Genomic DNA, 24,666 nt, shown 5'->3' with positions numbered 1-24,666 from the left:
GCACCCAGGTTTGCAGCAACATCAGATTTTCCTTGTGCAAGGAGCAGGACAGCAGGAGCTCCCCTTCCCCAGCTCTCAGGGAAAGGATCCACGCACACCCCAATCCTCCCTGCAGGTCCAGGCACATCCCAATTTCCAGCTTGGGGGTTCCAGCCACCACCTGTGTGCTGTGTGCTCCTCACTCTCCAGAGAAGCTCTGCAGAGCCACAGAACCTGTCCCTGCAGATGTGCCCATTTTCCAGGAACACCATTCCCAAATGACCCCATCCAATCCCCTGCAGGCACAGCCGTGCTTTCACTGCTCTTCCTACGTTTGCTTTTCCTTTCTGACTCAGCCCAGCCACTGCTAATTCACCCCTGGAGAAGCCACAGCAGGTTTGTGGCTTCACCCTTCCCTGGCCTTGCTCCCCATCCCTCCTCACCTCTCCGTGCTGCCTTGGCCTCCTACACCCAGCCCCTCTCAGCTCCAGCTCCATTTGCAGAATTCTGACTCCCCTCCCTCCCTTCTGTCTCCCTCCCCAAGGAAGGTTTTTTATTTTGATTTTTTTTGTTGGGTTTTTTTTGTTGGGTTTTTTTTATACCCATTTCTTTGTGATTCAAAAAGCCTTAATTCCCAACACACCTTTAATGCCCCATCCCCTTTTCTTTCCTCTTTACACATATTAAGGATGGGGGTGTTTGTGTCCAACCCTCCTTGTGGTGGTTTCTTGCCAAGAAACTTCATTCCTGTCTCCAAAACTGCCAGAATTTTTGCACAGGACTTACAGCTCCTCCTCTGATCTCTATGATCCCTCTGGAGCTGGCACTTGAATCCCCCTGCAGGGCACATTTACTAAATTCTGTGCTGTCTCAGTGACAGCAGTTTCTGCTCTGAGAGAGAGATTCACTGGCAAATTCCTTTGTAATTAACACTGCTGTGGTTATCAGATTATTTACAGCTTGTAAGGGAAAATGTGTCTGCTGTATTTATAATACAAGTGCAGTGGGTTTAAAAACAAAAAATATTTGCTACAATAAAACCCACCCCTAGTGAAGCTCTGCCATTCCTCTCATATTTTACATTAATCAGAATCAATTACTTAGGTTCAGTTGAAAAGGTGATTGATGGAAATCTTGATATACACTTTACATCTATATTTTTTCCACCTGCAATATTTTTTGTTTCATTCCCATTCCCCTTCCCCAGGTTTTTGATTTAGCTGAGGGATTCAACCTGTGATTTTCAACTGGTGTTTAAAAACAGGCAATGGAATCCTGTCCTTCATTTCTGGCAATCTGGGATGTTGCCATTCCAAGGGTCAGGCTCCAAACCTCCAGAGCACAGGAACAAACTGAGCTCTGGGAATGAAACATCCCACTTGGAGACAAGTGACACACTGCTGGTCCCAGTGCTGGACAGCCCAAATCTCTCTTTGATGGTTTCCCAAGGAATTCAGTCTGTTCAATTCCAGCGGGAGAAAGATGCCCAAAGGACATGGATGAAAGGAATTTTCATTCACCCCCTCACACACACACTCACCCAGATTCCCTGCTTTGACTGATTCACTCGAGGTTTATCGGGAATAAAATCTCTGTTCTCCACACGGGTTCCCGTGGGCTCCCAGTGCCACCTACTGACAGCTGCAGGCAGTGCCCGAGCTCTGCTGCTCCAGAGCCTCTCTGCTTTTCCATTAGCTCATTTCCTCTCCATTTCCTTCTATTTATCAACTCTCCTGGAGACTGAAGGTACATCTTCTAAATATTTGCTTCTGGTCACTATCCTGTGCTTCACTTTCATCGTTCAAAGGTTTCTTTCCACTCATGAAATAGGGTGAAATTTCTTCAGATTTTCTAAACTCTTTCAATTCAGACCAATTGTTCAGTCTGGAGAAAAGGAGGCTCAGAGGAACCTTCACACTCTCCACAACTCCTGACAGGATGTGGAGCCAGGTGAGGGTTGGGCTCTTCTCCCAGGAAACAGGGACAGGACAGGAGGAAACAGCCTCAAGGTGTGCTCAGGTTGGATATTGGGAAAGGTTCCTGTTGGGAAGGGTTGTCCAGCCCTGGCACAGCTACCCAGGGCCATCCCTGGAGAGGTTTCACAGACCTGTGGATGTGGCCCTTGGGGACATGGCTTAGGAGTGGCTTTGGCAGCACTGGGGGAATGGTTGGACTCGAGGATCTTAGAGGGCTTTTCCAACCTTAATGACTCTGTGATTCTAATTAGGCCAAGAGCAGCCAATCCCTCAGAGTCATTAGGATGGGAGAGATAATTGACACGTCCCAGGTAGGCACAGAATGTCTCTTCACAAATTCAAACATAACCCATCAGCACAATAAGCTTAAAATTCAGAAATTTTAATGACTCAATAATGTTTTTCATACCCTTAATAACCAATCCCTGAGTGAACAAATACAAACACCTCTGTGAGAGGCAGCACTATATTAGAAGCAGGCTCTGGGCCAGGAGGAGGGAATAGAAGCCCCAAACCCACTCCTGATTGTTGCCTCATTGCCCACAGCAGTGCTTTCAGCTTTTCGAGCCTTTTTCCTACTTTCCATCTGCTTTGGATATTGACAACACACCCAAAATGTCTTGTGGGCTGTGAAAGGCATTTGTAAACATGATGAGCCAAAGGAACCATAACCCATTGTGGGACATTGCACCCCCTGAGATATAAATATCAGCAGAGCAGGATGCACCCAGGAGCCCAGTGCAATGTGCAGTTAGCTGTGCTGGAGGGAGCTCAGCCATGCCACATTGCCCAGGTCACTGTGAGAAGTGTCCATACTTGCAGGCAGCAGCCAGGATCAGGCCAGAGCAGAGCCCTGTGGTGAGCAGGGTCAGGGCACACACCAGGGAACTGTGCTCCCTGTGCCCCACAGGAACCCTCAGCATCAATTCTTCATATGCCTACAAAGAAAAATAAATATATAACACTCATCTGACCAGCTGTTTCTTTTTGAGAGGATGAGGAACCAGACCCTGATTTAATTAGCCCTTGGCTAAAGCTTCTTCTGAGATTCAATATCAGAACCAGGATGTGATATCTCCTTTTAACTCCCAGCCACTGCTGCACTGCAGAGCTCAGGAAATGGATCTGCTGCCACCTGTACCCCTGGATCTCTGCTCCTGCTCCAGCCACTGAGGGTAAGTCTGGAATGCTGCAGGGACAGCAGCTCCCAAGCTGAGCTCAGACCACTAAGGACACAGATTTCTCCAAAGTCAACAAACATTTGGCTTTTTCATTGATGCAGGAAGCTGCAAAATGTTTATGGACAACAGCTACAGAGGTACCAGAAGTCTGCAGGTATCTTAAATATAGGAAGGTGTCACAAACATATTTTATGAAAATTCCTTTCCTTAGGATTTTTTCTCCTGAGAAGCTGAGAAGCCTCAGAAATGAAATTTAAACAATAATTATCTGCTGCTGTGGAATGCAACAGGTGCATCTGTGATTGGTCTCATGTGGTTGTTTTTAATTAATGGCCAATCACAGCCCACCTGTCTCAGACTCTGGTCAGTCATAAAATTTTATTATCACTCCATTCCTTTCTATTCTTTGCAAGCCTTCTGATTAATCCATTTCTTCTATTCTTTTAGTATAGTTTCAATATATCATTTTCTTTTAATTTAATATATATCATAAAATAATAAATCAGCCTTCTGATACATGGAGTCAAGATTCTCATCTCTTCCCTTGTCCTGGGACCCCTGTGAACACCACCACAGGAAGGCACATGTGTTACAACAACAACAGATTATTTTTTTATATAAATCAGTCTAATTTCTGAATCTCTACACTGCTGTGGTACTTTAGGACATCAAAGGCAGTTGTTGGCCACACTAAAGATTCAACTTTCCTTGGTTTTGAACACAGTAAGAAACTTCACCTCTTCCTAAACATTTACCCAACCAAGTAACAACCAAGCAAACAGAAGTGGCCTTTTTTTAGGATGCTACTCCTTAAATCTTTGCAGTTTTACCATTACTTTAGCTAGATTATCATCTTCCTTGCTACTCCTCTGAAGCACCAACGATGTAAAAACTTTTCTTAATTTCACCAATGTCAATTACATCCTAGGATTCCAAGTAAACTAGTAAGGGGGAAAAAAAAAGGTCAGGAGAGCACAATCCCTGTAAACACAGCAGAAGGGTAGGATGACCCCCACTAAAAGCCAGTCAGAAAGGAAAAAAGGATTAAAAATTAATCCAGAAAGGTATGAATCACAGCAAAAAGGCAGCAGTTGTTAAAAAGAACCAGAGGGAGAACTCACAGGTGTGTGTTTTGTGGTGTGCCATTGACAGGAGCTGGTGGTGTCAGATGAGCAGGGAGTGTTCACTTCAGCAGGTTCCCAGCACTCTGCAGACAGCTGACCTAGGGAAAGCATTCCTGCATCACCAGGAGCCAGGCAGGATAAGCAATCAGCCTGCAAGCTTTTTCCAAATAAGAGATTTTTTCCCTACAACAGCTCAACAGAATCTATTCCCTGGGAGCCAAGTGGTGAAACTCCTCTGCATGGCCAAAATGACACTGGGCAGTCTTTGCTGTGGACTTTACAACTCTTCCCTTCCTGATACAGCAGGAACCCAAGAAAGAATCTCACCTGTGTGGTATCTTGGCCCTTCTGTCCTTAACAGGGCAAAGAATTCCTGGTTAGCCTGCAGATCCCTCAACTTAAGCCATGTAGTTAGAATTTCCCCCAAAATAAGTAAGGCCATTTCTCTTCTTGGCCTCCTGTCAGCACACAAAACATCTCCTTTCCAATACTTTAAATCCTTCCCCATTAATCATTAATAATAAAAGTTTTCCTGCTCATAACTAATAAATGTGCCAGGAAGATTTAACACCCTTTTTTAAGTGACCAGGTAGTCCTGCCTGCCCCTATGCTTATCCCAGAAAATTATTGCTCAAATAATGAAAAAGTAAAGAAAAAGGAGTTGAAAATCATTAATGTGCTTGACTTGGCAGGAATGATTTTGTGAAGGGACACAAAATTTGTAACAAAAACATAGGATTTCATTGTTCACATAACTTGAAATATTAATTGTAATTATTATAAATGTATTAATTGTAATTACTATAAATGTATAATTAAAATGTAATTGTTGATATTGATTGGATATCAGGTTCTTGTTTCACCAGAGATTGAGACTCCAACCATTCCAAGCTTCGGGCACAGTTTCCTACATTCCCCCTTCATATAAAGGGAATGCAGCAATAGTGTCAGAAGCCATACAATACATTATAAATGTATTATTAAAATGTAATTATTGATATTGATTGGAGACTCCAACCATTCCAAGCTTCGGGTACAGTTTCCTACATTCCCCCTTCATATAAAGGGAATGCAGCAATAGTGTCAGAAGCCATATAATACATCATAAATGTATAATTAAAATGTAATTATTGATATTAATTGGATATCAGGTTCTTGTTTCACCAGAGTTGGAGACTCCAACCATTCCAAGCTTTGGCCACAGTTTCCTACATTCCCCCTTCATATAAAGGGAATGCAGCAATAGTGTCAGAAGCCATATAATACATTATAAATGTATTATAAATGTATAATTAAAATGTAATTATTGATATTAATTGGATATCAGGTTCTTGTTTCACCAGAGTTGGAGACTCCAACCATTCCAAGCTTCGGGCACAGTTTCCTACATTCCCCCTTCATATAAAGGGAATGCAGCAATAGTGTCAGAAGCCATATAATACATTATAAATGTATTATAAATGTATAATTAAAATGTAATTATTGATATTAATTGGATATCAGGTTCTTGTTTCACCAGAGATTGAGACTCCAACCATTCCAAGCTTCGGGCACAGTTTCCTACATTCCCCCTTCATATAAAGGGAATGCAGCAATAGTGTCAGAAGCCATTTGAACACTTTGATTACTATAAACAGGTGACAGTGGCTACTGAACACACCCTGCACATCTCCAGCTACCAAGGGAAAAGTGGTCAGAGCAGGGGGCCTTTGGCAAACCAGGATCATGACAAGATCCCAGACACAGCCAGCTTTGGGACTGCACCAATGAGGATCTCACCATGGCAGCAGCAGAGCAGCACCTGAGGGCTCTGCAGAGCCACCAAGGCCTGGTGTGTGACCTAGGCTGGGCAGTGGTAGCAAGATGACAAGATCCCAGACACAGCCAGCTTTGGGATGCCCAAGAGCACCAATGGGATCTCACCATGGCAGCAGCAGAGCAGCACCTGAGGGCTCTGCAGGGGCACCAAGGCCTGGTGTGTGCCCCGGGCTGGGCGGTGGTAGCGGGCGTGCACGGGCACGGTGCCGCGGAAGCAGCGGGAGCAGCGCGACTCCGGCTCCAGGAACAGCAGCAGCACAGCAGCCTGGGCCAGGTACTCAGGAGCCTCCACATCAATGGCAGCAGGGAACAGCACTGCCTGCAAGCAGGGAGAGACATAGGAGTGGTTGGGATGGAAATCAGAAATTGTTTCCCCTCCTCGTTCTGACACTGAGAGGGATTGTGTGGTCAGGGTGATCAGGTTGGGAATTCCTTAATTCCCAGCCTTAAGCTGTTCCAAAAGACCTTTCCAAGACTGTGGGGAAAAGTTCACAGTGTCACTGTGCCTACAGCCAGACCTGTGAGGTGTCAGCTCAACCATGGTGCCCACAACCTTTACACCCATGTTTTAGATCAATTAAGCACATAAACAGATAAAAGCCACAGCCTTTGCACATCTCTAATGTGAGGCAAAAACTGGGCAGCAGCACAGAAAGCTGGGTTGAAAATGAAGCTGGGATGAAAACCAAGCTGAGAAGCTGCTCAGTCCAACCCCACAGCATGTGATTTAGAGCTCACCAGCACCTCTCTGGGGGTTTCTGTGGTGGTGTTCACAGGGGTCCCAGGATGAGGGAAAAGATGAGAATCTTGATTCCATGTTTCAGAAGGCTGATTTATTATTTTATTATATATATTATAGTAAAAGGAAATGATATATCTAAACTATACTACAAGAATAGAAAAAATTATTTCATCAGGAGAAAAGGAAAGGGAAGGGAAGGGAAGGGAAGGGAAGGGAAGGGAAGGGAAGGGAAGGGAAGGGAAGGGAAGGGAAATCTTGTGACTCTCAGAGAGTCTGAGACAGCTGGACTGTGATTGGCCATTAATTAAAAACAACCACGTGAGACTAATCAAAGATCCACCTGTTACATTCCAAGCAAGCAGATAATTATTGTTTTTCTTTTCTTCTGAGGCTTCTCAGCTTCTCAGGAGAAAAATCCTGGCAAAGGGATTTTTCAGAAAATATCATGGCTACATGTTTCTCTTCCACCTTCTGAACCCCAGGCCCTTTTAGCACAGCAGCTCCCTGGTACATCCCCTGTGTGTGACAATATCAGCAGCACCAGGGGATGCCAAGCAAGAAGGAGGCTCCAGGAAGATTAATTTGTTTGGCACCTCCTTCCAGGAATAATCACCTTGGTCCAATGAGCCAGATAGTGAGAAGACATTCCAAATCCCTGAGTCCTCCCCTGGCTCACTGGCACATGTTCTGGTGCTGGGGCCATTACCTTGGTCAGGTTGTGCTGCTGCAGGGTTGCCAGCTCGTAGGGATCCACATAGATTCCAGGTGGCAGATGCACCTGAGCTGCCACTGCACATCCTCCTGCTTCCTCCCCCAGCTCCACCTTCACCAGCAGGTCCCTTCAAACAGCAACAGGAGCAAACCATTTACACCCACACTTCAAAAGTGGGGCACAAGACCCGTGAGAGACATTTCTCGGATGAGATGAGCTCTCACACCGAGTGCAACTCATTCTGATCACACTTCCCTGTGCACCCTTCTTAACCTCAACCCCACATCCACGGCCAAAATGAAGTTTCACTTCTTTGTTAATGACTCAGAACCACCAATGGCCTCCACAAAGGTTTTAGAAAGGGCCTCCTATTTTCCCTCCACTACAGCTGGTTAATCCCTTGGTGCTGTTAATACATTCCAGGGAGTTGCTACAATTCCACATGATAAGAAGAGAAGTTTCTTCCAGCAGAAGATCCTGTGGCACATAATGGTGCTGGAGGGCAGGGAGAGGACTCACCTGTGAAACCCCTCCTTCAGCAGCTCCTGTGTGACACTGGTGACCCGACAGGCTGCCTGCACATCTAAGGTGACACAGAGCCAACAGTGTAACAGCACAGCGACCACAGGGGCTGGAAAAGTTTTACAACCCACGAATGCCTCATCTGCAAACCTCTCCCAGAAGAAGGGAAGCAGTTCTTGCCTGTGACCAAAGAGCAGAAGAGCTTTCTTGGTTCACTGGCAGAGCCATAGTTCCAGGATGGTTTGGGTTAGAAGAAACCTTCAAGCCCCTCTTGTTCCAACGCTCAGCTTTGGGCAGGGATGCATTCCCAAGACCAGGGTGCTCCAGGTCTGTCCCTGAACACTTCCAGCCACAGCTGCTCTGGGCACCCTGTGCCAGAACTTCCCCACCCTCACAGGGAAGAATTCCGTCCCAAAATCCCATCCATCCCTGCCCTCTGGCAGTGGGAGCCATTCCCTGTGTCCTGTCCCTCCATCCCTTGTCCCCAGTCCCTCTCCAGCTCTCCTGGAGACCCTTTAGGCACTGACAGAGCTCTCCCTGAACCCTTCCCTTCTCCAGGCGGAACACCCCCAGCTCTCCCAGCCTGGCTCCCTAACCCTGCCCGCCCCGCGCTCCTTTCCCGACGCGGTTCCCCGCGGGCACTCACGAAGGGCGCAGAGCAGCGCGCCCAGCCCGGCCCCGACCCGCACCGGCCCCCGCCGCCCGCCCGCCATGGCGGCCCGCTCCTCACGGCCCGCGCGGGTTGCCCCTCGCGCCGCCTGACCGCGCGGGGCCTCCCACGCCTTGCTGCGCGACGCCGTGTTCCGCAGGCGTTGGTACGGGCAGCCCGAAAGGGGCCTTGGGCAGAGGGGTCCTCTGCCGCTGGAGCTCGGCGGCGGCAGCGGAGTCATGGCAACCGCCCGGAGCGGCTGGACCGCCCCGGGGGAGGAGCGGGAGCGGGAGGAGATGGAGATGGAGCCGGAGGATGAGGAGGAGGAAGGAGAAGAGGAAGACATGTGTTTCTACGCCCCCCGAGGTGAGGGGGCAGGGCGAGAGTGTAAGGGAGGCTGTGAGTGCCTGGAGCGGGGCCAGCGGAGGGAGAGCCTGGAGCATCTGGGTGCCCTGTGAAGGCTGAGGGAGCCGGGACTGCAGAGGCTGTGGAGATGCTGAAGGGCCTGGAGCATGTGGGTGCCCAGGCAAGGCTAAGGGAGCCGGGGCTGCCCAGCATGGAGAGGAGCCCCAGCTGAGAGGGGCCCTCAGCCCTGGCTGGCCCTGGCTGCAGGGAGGGGCAGAGCAGGGCCGGGCTCTGCTCCAGGCCCAGCAATGGCACCGGAGCCACGGGCAGGGACTGAGCCCAGGCAGCTCCACCTGGGCATGAGGAAGAACTTTCCTGGGCAGTGCCTGAGCCCTGAGCAGAGCCCAGAGAGGGTGTGGAGTGTCCTCACTGGGAATATCCCAGAGCTGTCTGGGCACAATGTGTGCCATGGGTAGGTGGCATCAGAAGGACTCTGTGGTCCCTCCTGCCTCTCCAGGACGGACCCGGCTGGGAGGGACCAACCCGGCCCTGCCCCGCTGCCCCTCGAGCTCAGAGCTCGGGGCTCGGCCGCTCGTGCGGCTCAACTGCGGCTCTGAACGGCCTCAAGCGCTGACCCACACCCCGAAGGCACCGGTGACACCGGCAGGGAAGGGCCCAGCCCTGTTACCGGGAGAGCCAAACGCCCTTTGCCGCAGATCCGAAGAGCTGCTCGCGTTTGTGCTTCTCATCCTCGCAGAATCCCGGAATGGTTCGGGCTGGAGGGACCTTAAAGCTCCTCTCGTTCCACGCTCTGCCATGGGCAATGCTCCACGTTCCTCCAAATCCCCACCAGCCTGGCACTGGAAATTTTCCATTTTTAAGGACATTACTGCATGTTCAAAGTCTTTCCTATGTGATTTTTTACAAAGGAAGAAGTGTTTCCAATTCTGCCTCAAAGCAGCTATTCAACGTTAATGCGATTTTTCTTAATGTGGAGAAATACGTTGATTTTTGGGAGTAAAATATGGTACTTTGCCTTACTGCAGCTTGGAAATCACCTTCATGTTTGACATATGTTCACTCATTTAAAACCAAATTTTTCATTGGTTTTAAACCAATAAAAGTATTTAAACCAATAAAAACATTGGGTTTTAACCAATTTATTTTATTCAAAATAAAAGTAACACCTGCGCTCAGTGCTGTTCACTGAGCTGGGAAACAGATCTGCAACACATTTGGATTTTTAATTCCCCTCTAATTTAATTTCATAATTAAATTAGAATGGGGTTTAAGCCCATTCTGACCCAAGCCACTCTGGGGTTCTGTGATTTTGCTGAACTCCTGACAAAAAGAGCAGCACTGAGTGTCACTGCCATATTTTCTAGAAAAATCCCTTTGCCCAGGATTTCTCTCCTGGGAAGCTGAGAAGCCTCAGAGAAAAAGGAAAATATTATCTCCTTTGCTTCTCCTGTGGTTTGCTACTTTGTAATGTGGTTGGAGATTGTTTATCCAACATGTGAATTGTTTTTACTTAATATCCAGTCACAGTCAGGCTGTGTCAGAACTCTGGAAGCAGTAATGAGTTTTTCATTAGTATCTTGTTCTGTAAGTATCCTTTCTCTATTCTTTAGCATAGTTTTAGTATAGCATTCTTTAATACAATATAATACCATAAAATAATAAATTAGCTTTCTGAGAACATGGAGTCAGATTCAGGATGTCATTCTTGCCATGGGAGACCCCAGAAAATACCACAACTGAGAGACTCTGCCCCCTGTTTCCCTGTTTCCCAGGGAGAGCTGCTGGGGACTTTGATGGTGCCAGGATGACTTTCACTGCACAGAAATGTGGGATCTGCTTCCAGCCCCCCTCCATCATCCTCATCTACAGAGACAACGTCCAGGAGAAGACTCGCCAGCGCATCATGCCCATCAGGAATTTCTCCAGGTACTCAGGTAAGGGAAATTCATTCCTGTGTGCATTCCTTCCTGTCTGCAGGAATGAATTCACTCTTTTCCTGCATGCAGAGGAGCCCATTGGTAGCAGCACACTGAGTGCCCTCCCAGCAGCCTGCAGGGAGGGGCTGTGCTGGGGTTGTTGTAAATCAGAGGCGACTCTGATGTTGGTGTGGGAGAGAGAATGATGCATCTGACTCCATCATCAGAAGGCTAATTAATGACTTTATTATATTATACTGTGTACATTGTATCTACACTGAATCTGCCGTGCACTCACTTACAACTGCTTGCCCTGCACAGAGCTGCACTCATCTCTGATTCTCTCATGACTGTCCCATGACAGTCTAGACACACACACTCTTGGCCCTGAGAGGCCAAGGGAACAAAACATCTTCACTTTGAGTAAACAATTTCCATACTGCCTTCTACTCTGGCACAACACATGCACAGCAAGTGACAAGAATTGTGTTAAGTTCAGAGAATGTGAATCTCAGAAATCTTTGAGAAGAATTGTGCCTTGCTTTTCTCTGTGAAGAGAAATGTGGCAACGGGGGTAATGTTGCCTCTCCGAGGAGCCCACATCTCAATGGCTCTCTGAGCCTGCAGGGTTTGGAGACAGCCCTGGGGAGGGTTTGGGAGGAGGTGTCAGTGGGAAGAGGTTTGTTGGAGCTGCAGGAGGCTGTGTTGGCTCTCCCCAGACTGCGTCAGCGCTGCTGAGCAGATGAAGAACAACCCCCGGCACAAGCCCTACCTGGAAGGGGTCTCGCTGCACCAGCTGGAGAAGCTGCACAGGCTGCTGAGAGATCATCTGGAAGGACAGAGCCTGTCTGACAGCTTGGGAAGGTATCACCATGAATACACCATTGACCCAGAGGAGGACATGAACAAACTGGATGACAAGGAACTGGCCCAAAGGAAGAGCATCATGGACGAGCTCTTTGAAAAGAACAGGAAGAGGAGGGATGACCCTGACTTTGTTTACAACGTTGAGGTGGATTTCCCACAGCATGAGCACATGGAGTCCTGTGCCTGGGACACGGAGTCAGATGAAGAAATGTGATTCCAGACAAAGATAGGCAGTTCAGAGACAAATCTCAGTGTCCCAGCAGAGAGAACAATGTCACCATACACTGTCTCAGGAGAACCCAAGGTGCCACAGCAATCCCAGGCTTGAGTCAGCTTTATTTAAGGAGCCAGACTTGATTAAATGGAAACTGCATAGCTGAAATTGTTGGCTGGTTTTAGTCTTTTTCTACATAAAAGAATTTTAAATTATTTAATCTTTCAATTTTTTACATTTCAGTCAGCTTTGGCTGAAAATGAGGTGTTAAATATTCATGTCCTGAGAACACTGTTAAAGCTGTACTGTACAAATAGGGTGATTATTATTGCCTGCTGGGAGGTTAAATATGTATCAGTCATTCTGGATAAATCAACTCTGCATTGAGAATATTACTCTCACATTTCCCTAGCATGCTTAAATCTTCAGTTTTAGCTTAGACAAAAATAAGTCCTTACATGTAAGAGAATGAATATCTTGAAAATGAATTAGTCTTGAAAGTAATTTGAAAAGACAGTGATTTCAAGCTGCTGAAATGGGATGATTGAATCCTTACACTCCTGGGTGATGCTTCCTCATAAGTGCTCAGTTCTGGGAGAAATTGCTTAAAGTATCAGAAAAACCAGAGTGGTAGAAGGTCAGAGGCTGGAGGTGGTTCTAGAGTGAGATAAACTCATCCCACTGAAGGTTTTAATCCAGCTGTCTGCCTTGGCTGGGCTCTACTAGATCAGTCCTGCTCTCGTGTAATAACTGGAGGACTAAGATTAGGATTCTTTGGGAAATTTTACAACTCCAAAAGCTTCCTGGGTTTTGGCTTTCTGAACCCAGGCAGCTGGGAGGGCTGAGGGTGAGGTGGGCCTTCATCCCAAATTGAGGGGCCTCAACAAACTGCTGCCTGACATAACTGAGAGGGGTGGCTGGAGGAGCAGCTGGAAGAGCTCTCCTCCTACACCCCAAAATGAGTCACTGCTGTGAAAAACATGGAGCAAATGTCAGTTAAACCACAGTGCTTTACTAAAGAGGACAAGGGAGCCTACACTTGGCCAAGGGGGGTCTTCAGTCAGGAGAGAAATGAAAGATGAGCCCTCACTTGTCAAAATTAAAAAAAATGTAAAGGCTGACTCAGCTCTCCCAGGACAGGAAAAGGGGGTGCAGGGGTCTGGCACAGGCCTTGCCTCAACAATTGCAACATAACAACACAGAAAGATCTCCCACTTGGGAGGGAGAGGGACCCTGGGAACCTCTCCTCCACTTCCAGCCTGCTCCCAGCTTCATCCTGACCAGGACATGTTCTGGGTCGAGCCCCAGTGAGGGTTACATGAGGCCAAAGGAGTGCCTGGATTGTGAGGTTCCTGCTCCCCATCCCTCCAGCCCAGCCCAGACCTTCAGCAGGGAGCCAGACTGCTCTTCCCAGTTTGGGAACATGACAGGAAGGCACTTCACAGCCAGCTTTAGATCATGCATGAAGACATGAAATGGCACAGATCCCAAAACAGTCCCCTCAGCAGCCTCCTGGCAGAGCACATCCCATAGCCACAGCCCTCTGCACTTCACTCCCACTGATCCTGACCTGCCTGGCTGCCCACCCATCCAGACCTTGGCATCTCCACTTGCATGGAGAACGTTGTGGGACATTGTGTCCAAAGCCTTGCTGGGGCACAGGGGATCCACCACTCTCCCCTTGCCTACAGACCCATCCATTTCATCCTGAGAGGAAAGCAGTTGGGCAGGCATCACTTAGCCTCAGCAGTCCCTCCTGACTTCTTCCAGCCATTCTCTTTTTCCAGAGCTGTGCTCCAAACAAAAAACATTCATTCCATGGCTTTCCCAACACGAGGGTGGCTGCCCTGTTGCTCTCTGGGATGGCCTTTTGGCTGTGACTGAAGCTGGGTGGGACCCCTGGGTTCTCCAGTCACCAAGGACCTTCCCTGATCACCATGGCCTTGCAAGGATGCTGAGAGCAGCTTTGTAAGGACACCTCAGAAATTGGAATCTCCTCTTGCTGCCTCAACATCCCCTTCACATCACAGCTCCAGCTGAGCCACAGCTTTCCAGGCACCATGAGGGAATGCTGAATATCCCCATACAATTAGGAATCCCTCCTTTTAATCCATGCCCTGGGCAGTGCCAGGTGCCTGGGTTCCTCCCACAGCTGCACCCTGCTCCCCATGCTAAATGGAGCAGCAGCATTGGCTGTGGAGGTGAGGAAGGACACACATCCCTCTCCAGCTGTGGGGCTGGGGAAGGACACACATCCCTGTCCAGCTGTGGAGGTGAGGAAGGACACACATCCCTCTCCAGATGTGGAGGTGGGAGGAAGGACACACATCCCTCTCCAGCTGTGGGGCTGGGGAAGGACACACATCCCTGTCCAGCTGTGGGGCTGGGGAAGGACACACATCCCCCTCCAGCTGTGGAGGTGAGGAGGGACACACATCCCTGTCCAGCTGTGGAGGTGAGGAAGGACACACATCCCTCTCCAAGCCCAGCTCCAGGAAGAGGGGATCTCGCAGGGACATCTGCTCACCCTGCCAGCAGGGAGATGCTGAAATGCACCTGGGGGACAGTGCAGGGATGTATTTATAGGTCACTCTGTCCCCCAGGGTGCAGCTTACAGGCAAAAGAAGAGTTAAAATAGGCTGAGGGATTCCCCAGTTGGGGCCTGCTTTGGTTTTGGCTATTTCAGTCTAAAATTGGGGCAGAAAGCGGTCATTTCTGAGCCAGATCTGACAGATGGGTTTCCAGAGCCTGTCCTGCTCTCAGCCCCAGTGGAGCTGCTAGCTAGGTTCTAGCAGGGTCTGTCCCATCCATTTTCCAGCCTTGCAGAGCCAGCAGCCACACCAGGCTCCCCCATGAGCCCAGTCCCTGTGCCTGGGATGGGTTTGTCCTGCTGCCAGCCTTGTCTGCCCTCCTTCACCATCCCCAACATCCTCCCAGCTTCAGGCCAGTCCTGGGCATCTCCCTCCATCACCTCACAGGACAACTCCACCAGGTTTGATCCCCAGCACACCCCACATCACTGACTGAGCCCACACCCAGGCAGGACAAGCCCCCAGAATTGCACTCCAGCACTGCTGCACACTTCCCTGTGCCTCGTTCCCATTAAACATGTTTCACTAGAAAAATCCCAACAGTGCCACAGGAATAAAGCCACTCCCGTTCTCAGAAGGGCTTTTCAGTTTGCACAAAGCACCACCACTTCCCCTTTCCCCTCAGTGACCCCCGAGGAGCAGAGCAGCACTTCCCCAGGTAGTGCTGGCTGCTCTGGCAGAGCAGAGCTGCTGTGAGCAGGGCTGGGTGGAGGAAACCCCCGGGCACTGCCCGCCAGAGCAGGGCTTGCACAACAAGGAGGAAGGATTTCTCTTGTTTCCTTTGTATGTTTAATCCAGCAGTCACTGGAGAAACATAAATCCATTATAAAATATCGCTGAGGGATATAATTTACTCCCCTGCTTTTCAATCAATATTTCCTGTTGTTGCAACTTGGGCTGTTTCTAATGGAGTTTTCTAGCCCAAACTGTGATTTAGTGGAGAAACAACACCCCAAAATGTGTCTTTCACCCTGCTGACAATGCCTGTCTTTTTCAGCACACCCACATGGTGCATGAGCAGGGTTGCCTGCGGTGCTGGCAAGAGCAGTGTTGAAAGCTGTGGCTACAGAGACCCTTCTCCACAGCGGCCAGGTGATGTTTGCTCCAGCCTGGAGCACTTTGTGGAGGCTGGTTGCAGATCTGAAAGACTTTTTGAGTTGGCTACAGGTGGGAATAAATAAAAAGAACTGCTGGAAAGTGGGGGGAAAAGCAGTGCTGGAGAAAATTGTCACAGAATCTCAGAGTGGTCTGGGTTGGAAATGACCTTAAAAACCCGGCTGGTTACAACACCTTCCTCTATCATATTGTTCCAAGCCAACTCCAGCCTGGCCTTGAACACTTCCACAGATAGGGCATCCACAGGTTTTTCTGAGCAACCTGTCCTTTCAGCCAAGGAATGTTTGATGTTGTGTTCACTCAGCTCTCACCGGCACCAGCTGAAGGTTTCTGCTGCAGACACGTTCCTCGAGGATTCCCAGCGCTCCATCACCAGACACAGCCCTCACCCTTTGGGCACCATCAGGGCAGGAATGGCAGCTCTCCCAGCACCTCCTGTCCTGCATCCATCAGCTTTCCATCATGACCACCTTGGAGGGGTTATCACCTGCACTCCTGACCACCTCCTATTACTGACTCTTCCCAAGCCCTTCCTCTTCCTCAGCCATCAGTAAGGGCTGGACACCCCACACCGATTTTTCACCATTTTCAGCAGCTTCTCCTTGAGCATGAGGAAGACAACCACGAAGGCCACCAGGAGCGTCAGGCAGGTGGGCAGAGCCAGCACCAGGTAGAGCAGCTCCATGTTGGCCGTGTGCCACTGGCAGCTCTGCAGGACGGGCTGGGGCAGCGCGCCGGGGCTGAGCGCGCGGGGGCCGTGCCTGCAGGTCACCTCCTGCCCGTCGGGGACACGCAGCCCCTGCGCCTGCTGCAGGGCGTCCCACCAGCCCAGCGTGCAGCAGTTGTAGGGGTTGTGGCTGAGGTAGAGCTCCCGCAGGCTCCTGCCCAGCGGTGCCTGCTGGGGCAGGTCCCGCGGCAGCGCTGGCAGGCAGTTGTCCCGCAGGTCCAGGCTGCGCAGCCTCAGCGCGCCCAGCCAGGCGGGGAACGCGGCCAGGCAGTTCCCAGAAAGGTCCAAGCGCACCAGGCTGCTCAGGGCAGAGAGGTCCGTGGTGGAGGAGAGGCTGGTGTTCCTCAGAGACAGCACCTGCAGGGTCAGGACAAGGTCCTGCAGCCAGGCCAGGTCCCCAGAGAGCAGCTGGCGGTTGTCAGAGAGGTCCAGGTGCATCAGCGATGTCCCCTGGAAGGGGCGGCCACCCATGCCCTGCAGACCACAGCCAGCCAAGGAGAGGTGGCTCAAGGTCTCCACACCCCTGATGTCCACACAGGAGAGACTCTGGGCCTCAGCTGGCCGGGGACAGAGGGCAACCCGGTTGTAGCTGAGGTCCAGGGTAGTGATCTTCCTGGTGTGGGTGAAAATCCCAGGAGGAAGAGCCTGCAGCCTGTTGGTGCTGAGGTTGAAGAGCTGCAGGCTGGGCAGGATGTCCCCAGCGCCCACCTTCACCCCCAGCTCCACCAGCTGGTTCTGGCTGAGGTCCAGCTCTGTCAGCCTGGCCAAGGGGTCCTCCTCTGGCAGGTGAAATGCCTCCAGGCAGTTCTGGTTGAGCTTCAGGTGGGTCAGGGAGGGCATCTGGGCCAGGAAATCATCTGGCAGGCCCCAGACCTCGTTCTGGCTCATGTCCAGGAGGCGCAGGGAGGAGAGGTTGCTGTGGCAGAGCTCATCCCAGAGCCTGACCGTGGTGATGTTGGTGGAGTTGCCATCGATGATCAGGAACTGCATGGTGACGTTGGCCAGGGAGGTGCCGTTGGGGAGCCGCTGGTAGAAGCTCATCCTGTTGTCCTGCAGCAGCAAGGAGTGCAGCTTGCTCTGCCTGGGCAGCACAGGGAAGAACAGCAGGCGGTTGTGGGACAGGTCCAGCACCTCCAGCTCAAAGAGGTCATCAATTTCCATGCTCAGAAACCACTCAATGACGTTGTTGCTGAGATTGAGCACCCTGAGCTTGGTCAGGTCAAACCCCACCAGACACGGGAGGTAGTTGTAAGCTAAGTTGAGCCTCTGCAGCCTTTGCAGCCCTTCAAAGGCATTGTCAATCTCAAAGATGTAGTTCTTCTCCAGGTTCAGCTCCAGCAGCTCTGTCAGGTTTGTGAAGGTGGATGAGTCCAACCTCATGATTATGTTCCTGGCCACAGACAGGGACTCCAAGGAAGACAGGTTTGAGACTAAAACTGACACCATGTCCTCCCTGAGCTGGTTTCCAGCCAGATCCAGCATCCTCAAGGCCGGCAGAGCAGAAAGAGCAGCGGCTGTCAGCGAGTAGTTGGTGAAGAGCAGGTTGTCTGTCAAGGAGAGCACCTCCAGGCCCTGGCTGCTGAGGAAGGCGCCGGGCTCAATGAGCTCCAGGCGGTTCCTGGTCACGCTGAGATGCCAGAGGTGGGGATACAGGAGCAGGGAGGCATTGCCCAGGACCTGGATAGTGTTGTCATCAAGGAACAGCTCCTCGGTGTCGCCTCGAAGGTTTCCTGGGATGGAACTCAGCCATCTGCCAGTGCAGTCCATGATGCTCTGCACCTGAAGGAAGAGGAGGATATCTAACACCACCGTGGGAGGCAGGAGATGAAGAGGGACAAGTCTGGGGAGCACAGGAAGAGGGGAGGAGGTGGCTCTTTGGTCATAGCCTTGGCACACCAGTCCCCTCCAAGCCAGTAGCTGGGATGGAGAAGGTCTGGAGATGCTGAGCTGCCTGGGCTTTGCCAGGCAGGACCAAGCACTCAGAGGGGTGGGGGTTCACAAGAGAGGACTTACAAGCTCACAGCCCCCAGGAGATGGTGCCCAGGCTGTGTCCATCCTGCCTCCCCATCCCGCTGCCAGGAGGAGAAGCAGCAGGGAGAGACCAGGGAGCAGGGCCTCCATCTCAGTGGCGGCACTCCTGTGGAGAGGGAGGCACAGGGGAGGAGGTCAGGAGCTGCAAACCGCTCACCCCAAAAGCCCCAAGTGATGCTGCTCGTGGAATGAGGGGCACAGAGCCCTGGCACTGAGCCCACCTAGCCCAGCAGAAGCCCTGGTGGGGCTCCCCCAGTTTGGGGAAGGGCAGGCACGGGGGTGGCAGTGCACAGGGGGAAGGCACTGTCACTGCTGCACAGCTGCTCGTGGAGGCCATTGAGCTGCATCCTTCCAGCAGGGCATCCCCCCAGCAGGGCTCCTGTGCCCCTCTTGGCACCAAACACTCCCCAGGGGACACCAGCCCACCCCCCAAGTCCCCCCAGTGCCCATCCCAGTGCTGGGGACCCTTCCAGGGAAGCAGAGGCTCTCCAGCAGGAGCTGCCCCATCACTGACCTGGTGGGAGCGGAGCTGACGGCATTTGCATCTGGGGTAAAGCTGAAACTCAGGCAAATGAGCAGTGAAGGCTCAGCCAGTGTTTGACACACGGCACTTTCACAGCTGCCACTGCATGAAGGAGAAACAGGGTTATTTTGGGCAGCCCAGGGAGCCAGAGCCTCGCAGCACAGAGGGAGCAGGGCATGTCCTGGGCTATCTCCTTCCTTGGGACAGCCAAAGTGTTGAGCTGGTGAATTATCAAAGCAGGATTTACTACTCTAGAGAGGCAGCCCCCTTTCCCCAGGCTGCAAGTGACACACAGCACCTTTCACCCTCTCAAGTCCTTGGAGTCCAGCAGCAACTCCTACCCAGGCATGGTGGCAGGAGAGGGACCCTGTTGTCCTGGACCTTGGTCCTCGCTGCACCCAAAGAACACAGTTTTGGTTTTCTGCAGAAACTCCCACTTTCCTTTGCCCACCTCAACCTTCCTCGGCTTCTCCCAACACCAGAAGCTCCTCCATCCTGCCAGTGCTCCCTGGAGCTGGTGGGATGGCACCTGGCCAGCCAGGAGAGGAGGCAGCAGCCCCAGCAGGAAACCCTTGCCCGCAGCCCTTCACCAGAGCCCACATCCAAGAGCCCTGGGAGCTGCTGGCTGCTCCCCACGCTTCACACCAACCCCAGCACAAGCCCACGCAGCCACAGCCCTTCGAGCATGGCTGTTGGTGACACACAGGTCCCCAGACTGGCACAGGAACCCCTGTGCTGGGTGTTTCCCCCAGCACAGCTATGGGGGCAGCTACTCACCGCGTGGGCTTTGGCACGCTCCATCCTGCAGCCCCTCAGAGGGTCCTGGGACAGGGCTGGGGGTCCATGTGCCACTCTCAGGGTCCGTGTGCCACCCTGGGGTCCGTGTGCCACCCCTGGGGCCGTGTGCCACCCGCCCTGTGGCTGAGCACCAATTTAGGCTTTGCGGAAGGAGCGACGGAAGCTGCAGTCACATGGAGGCAGCGAGCGAGCGGGCCCTGCTGCTCTGCTCACTGAGCACAGCACTCCCTGCACGGGTCATGCACTCACTCACACCCTGCAGGGAGGAACCACGGCGCCCAGCAGGCAGCCAGGGTGTCACACAGCTCCTGGGGACAAGCCAAGCCTTGCATGGTGGCTGCTCTGTGCAGTCCGGCAGCAGAACCCACGCTCAGCCCACGGAGATGGTGACCAGAGTGGTTCTGCTCTGCACAGCCATGCAGGATGGGGAAATGCCCCCCCTGCATGGCACCCATTCCCCTTGTGTCCCTCCAGACCCCTCTTGCCTCCAGCACCCAGCTCAGGGGTGTGACAGGAGCCAAGGGATGTGTGTCCTATAGGAGAAGAAGGTGCTGGTATTTCCTGTGGCATCCCAAGCCAAGCTGGACATGTCCCAGGTGTTGAGTGTCCAGTAACTTTGGGAAGCTGTCACAAACATCTTTTATGGAAAATCCTTTCCTTGGGATTTTTACCTCCTGAGAAGCTGAGAGGCCTCAGGAACAACATGTAAACAATGATTATCTGCTGCTGTGGAATGCAACAGGTGCATCTGGGATTGGTCTCATGTGGTTGTTTCTAGTTAATGGCCAATCACAGTCAGCTGGCTCAGGCTCTCTGTCCGAGCCACAAGCCTTTGTTATCATTCTTTCTTTTTCTATTCTTAGCCAGCCTTGTGATGAAATCCTTTCTTCTATTCTTTTAGTATAGTTTTAATATAACATATACCATAAAATAATAAATCAAGCCTTCTGAAACATGGAGTCAGATCCTCGTCTCTTCCCTCATCCTCAGACCCCTGTGAACACCGTCACAGGATGCCGGTGCCTGTCCCTCACAGTGTCTAAGTGAGATTCAGGAGGTTCTTATCCCCCTGCCCCCAGACCTTTGGGTGTCCTGGGGCTGCTGGAGATTTCAGCAAACCCAAGTCAGAACCACCCGGATGCAGGGACCTCCTGAGTGCTAATCCCTGTGTGAAACTCAGCAGAAATGGCTTTTCAGGAAACAAAGATCCCCATTTCCAAGGCAATATGCACAGGGAGGTCCCCTTCCTCCTCAGCCCCTTCCAGCCCTGCTCTCCATCTCCCCACCCCGTGTCTCCCCCTTCCCAGGCTCCTCACACACCCCCAAGTCCCCTGCTAACCCAGCCTCTGAGGAGGAAAACTTTGCCCAGATCTACCCAGCTGGGAAAGGGTTCAGAACCATGGAGAAAGGATCCAGCCCTGCAGCAGGACGTGTCTGGGATCAGCAGGTCCATGCTCTACATGCCACGTGTTCCATGGTGCCCATGGGATATTTGCAGAGTCAGGAGATGAGCTGCCAGACCACGTGGCCCCCAAACTCCTGAAACCAGCAAAAAATGACCAGGGAGATCATTTTCTTTGCCTTCCCCTTAAATTTCATTTCTTCTCTGGGAGGGGACTGACCTCTCCCTTGTCACTCACAAAAAAGCCCTGTGGTTTCATTTCCTCCATTTTCAAGGAAGTTTGATGTATAAAAATCAAGAAAGAGAAGAGAGAAGCGAACAGGAGTTGGCAGAAGCTCACAGAAGGGCAAAATTCCCATGGCATTGCTCCAGGGTGCACAAAAAGAGCTGATGACCACAAACTCCTCACCCCAAACCCTGCCAGGACCCCTCACCTGGTGCTAGGAGACACTGGAGCTGGCGGAGCTGTAGCACTTGGGCATCCTCTGCCCTCTGCATTGGGAGGCTCTGGGAGACCTTCTGATGGATTTTGATGGATTTGGGAGGCTTCTGATGGATTCTGATGGATTTGGGAGGCTTCTGGTGGATTCCTTTCTGCGGTGCCACCTCAAGGTGATGCCCTGGGAGTCAAACCAGCTTCCTCCTGCAGCCCAGCAGGAACTGGGAGACAAAACAACCTCCTCCACGCCCTGCTTTGCCCCCAGCCCATCCCCGAGGCCAGGGCAGTGTAGCCCCCATGCCCAGCAGCTCCAGGGGCTGGCAGAGCCCCTGCAGGGCCCACCCAGGTTTTCCCCAGCCCGCTGTTCCTGGAGAGCAGCCCCACTTCAGGGCTGACCCCAGGGCTCTGTGCTGCTGCTGCTCTTCACACTTTCCCCACATCCTGCAGCCGGATGGCTCTGAAAAGGTCCTGAAGCTGCTGCTGGGCCCCCTCCTTTTCCTCCCCTCACACCCCCACCCACCCTCTCAGCAAGGATTTGATGTGTGACAGGGGTGTGAGAAACGCCAAGCACTTGTTTTTAACATTTTAAAAGTAATAAAATGGTTATAAAAATAGTAATATAATTAGAGTAATAACAATTTGAACAATTGGGATTGGGACAATACGAGACAATAAAAACAAAGAGTTATAGACAGTCTGGGCAAAATAAGCCCAAAAAAGGACCCACGTTAACAGAGGATTAACCCTTAAAAGCAACAGCTGTTGCATATTCATACACCTCATACATGATGCAGAAATTCCATTCAAACACAGGATTCTGTCTGGTCAGTGTCAACTTCTTCCTCTGAATCCTGACAGTGTCTTCATGGCAGAACAAAGTGGGAAGAAGTTCATTTCTTCTGATAAGAGGGCAATAAATTCTCTTTCTCTGAAAGATTGAGGTGACCTGTGGCTGCCATCTCAGTGGGAGTACCTTGTTCCTCTCTTTTAAAGAAAGCATTTTACCTAGCACAGTTTCTATTTTAACATTTTGTTATAACCTAAAACTATATTTAACACACTACTTAAGAGAATTAATACAGCATCACTTCTAACACAACACATATAATATTCATTTGAATATTTGCAAACAGCCAATCATAAAATACACATTCTTCACAGGGGGTAATTTATTTTTTAATACCAGCACAGGGAAGGGACAGGGATTGAGCTGCTCCTCTGATCAGCCCCTCAGGGAGCTCCAGTGCAGCTCAAAGGCTCGGGTGGGTTAAACTGAAGGAGACTGAGCTGCCTGGAGCCGTGTCCAGATGTGCAGCTGCAATTCCTGCAGCTGTAGGAGAGGACTGGGAATCCCCTTATGGTTTTACACCCAGTGAGCTTCTTCTGTTCCTCCTCCTCCTCCAGACAATCCTTTTCCCTTAGCAGCCTTCAAGTTGTCAAACACAGCCCAAGAGCAAAGCTGTGATAAGAGGGCAGGCTCTCAGTTTCTCCTGGAATGCACCCAGCACAGCACCCTTAGGAAAAGGGAAACTGCAACAGGAAACAGCAGCCCCATCACTGAACATGCGTTTTCCTGCAGGAAATGTGATTTATTCCCAAGTGGAAGCACCAAAGGGTCACTCATGGTTCAAACAGCAGCAGGACCTGTTGAGTGGGGGAAAAAGGGAAACAGGAATATTTCTCCATGGGCTTCCTTGACTCCCAGTGGGATGGAGAGCTGGCCAGAATTTAAAAAATGGTTCTGCCAGGGATGATGGTGCAGAGCATCCTTAATTTAATTTATTTTATTTAATCACCTGCTCAGGATAAAACAAGGGAAGCCTGAGGTCTCCTTATCTCTGGAGCTGCCAGCAGTTGTAGTTGCCTTCCATTTAAGAGGAAACATGAACACAAGAAAGAAAACAGAATTTGCTCCATGGGCAAAAGGGAAAAGCTGAAATGGACAGCCTGAAGGGCTGGGACACCTTCCTACAGCCCAGGGTGCTCCAAGCCCCATCCAGCCTGGCCTTGGACATTCCAGGGATCCAGGGGCAGCCACAGCTGCTCTGGGCCAGGGCCTCAGCACCCTCACAGCCAGGAATTTCTTCAGCATATTTCCAGCTGTCAGCAATCTCCTAGCTCCTGCCAGGTTTTCTGATGGAAAGCAGGGCTCAAAGAAGACTTTGAAGGCAGGATTAGCTCTGGGTTGTTGTGAGCAGAGCCCTGGGCTTGCTCAGCCACCCTTGCAGCATCAACAGCAGAGGAGCTGGGACTGTGGGAGATCAGGGAGGAGAGGGAGGCAAAAATGTCCCCGGACTGACAACATGCAACAAGCCTACAGGGACCCAGATGAACTACAGAAAAACAACTGGGAAAATTATGTCTTTGGGCTTGGAGGACATTTGAGCAAGGATCTAAACACTGATCAGGAGCTCCACAGCAAGAACTTCATAGAGGATCCCTCCTTTGACGCCTCAGTGCCCCAAAGGTGCCCATTTCCTCTGTGGGAATCAGAAGAAAGGAAGGAACAGGGTTGAGTGGGAGGCAAACCCACGTTCCTGAGAGCACAGGGTGGGAAGGGAAGGGGAATTTTTGACTGAACACTGGTATGGATGCTTGTGAGAGCTGCCTGCGAAGGGAGTGGACCTCCATCTGCTGAGGCCTCAGAGGGTGTGGAAGTCACCAGAACTCACCCAGCCTTCACAGTTAGCACCAACACCTTCATGCTGCTTTCCTTATTACCTGTTTATTGACAGTTTGGTTTCTCAGATAGGGGTGATGCTTTTCATTTCCTCAACAGCTGCCCTCCTTGCCAGGAGCATTTGTTGCACATGTAAAGCCACAGCGAGGACATTCAGATATTCACACACAAGAACAGGCTTTAAAATCCACTGTTGACAGCTCTGGCCTGGCATTACAGTGCTTAACATATCCCTGTTCAGTGAGCAAGGTGCTCTGTCCTCTGCCTCACCCTGATTCCAACAAGCAGCCATG

General features: G+C 51.1%; 3 protein-coding genes across 4 annotated transcripts; 1 reads left to right on the top strand and 2 right to left on the bottom strand.

The window, feature by feature from the left end:
* Positions 1-2,325: 2,325 nt before the first annotated feature.
* On the bottom strand, positions 2,326-8,793 carry PIGX (phosphatidylinositol glycan anchor biosynthesis class X). Its single transcript, XM_064720919.1, has 6 exons — positions 8,701-8,793; positions 8,052-8,115; positions 7,527-7,659; positions 6,184-6,397; positions 4,258-4,358; positions 2,326-2,893 (listed from the first exon to the last, which is right to left on the bottom strand). Exons 1-6 carry the CDS (start codon positions 8,765-8,767, stop codon positions 2,750-2,752), a joined length of 723 nt encoding a protein of 240 aa, XP_064576989.1. The 5' UTR covers positions 8,768-8,793; the 3' UTR covers positions 2,326-2,749.
* Positions 8,794-8,904: 111 nt separating this feature from the next.
* On the top strand, positions 8,905-12,234 carry CEP19 (centrosomal protein 19). Its single transcript, XM_064720680.1, has 3 exons — positions 8,905-9,069; positions 10,842-11,003; positions 11,705-12,234. Exons 1-3 carry the CDS (start codon positions 8,943-8,945, stop codon positions 12,064-12,066), a joined length of 651 nt encoding a protein of 216 aa, XP_064576750.1. The 5' UTR covers positions 8,905-8,942; the 3' UTR covers positions 12,067-12,234.
* A 2,534-nt stretch (positions 12,235-14,768) lies between these two features.
* Positions 14,769-19,960, bottom strand: NRROS (negative regulator of reactive oxygen species). 2 transcript variants are annotated; one of them, XM_064720678.1, is made up of 4 exons: positions 19,832-19,960; positions 19,046-19,156; positions 18,514-18,637; positions 14,769-18,279 (listed from the first exon to the last, which is right to left on the bottom strand). In XM_064720678.1, exons 3-4 carry the CDS (start codon positions 18,619-18,621, stop codon positions 16,321-16,323), a joined length of 2,067 nt encoding a protein of 688 aa, XP_064576748.1. In that variant the 5' UTR covers positions 18,622-18,637; positions 19,046-19,156; positions 19,832-19,960; the 3' UTR covers positions 14,769-16,320. The 2 variants fall into 2 exon arrangements, with proteins under 2 accessions (XP_064576748.1, XP_064576749.1); XM_064720679.1 differs by lacking the exon at positions 19,832-19,960 and having other exon boundaries at positions 19,046-19,226.
* Between the last annotated feature and the right edge of the window lie 4,706 nt (positions 19,961-24,666).

Source organism: Zonotrichia leucophrys, chromosome 9 (assembly GCF_028769735.1).
Source record: "Zonotrichia leucophrys gambelii isolate GWCS_2022_RI chromosome 9, RI_Zleu_2.0, whole genome shotgun sequence".
NCBI lineage: Eukaryota > Metazoa > Chordata > Aves > Passeriformes > Passerellidae > Zonotrichia > Zonotrichia leucophrys.
This window is presented reverse-complemented; position numbering and strand designations above follow the sequence as displayed.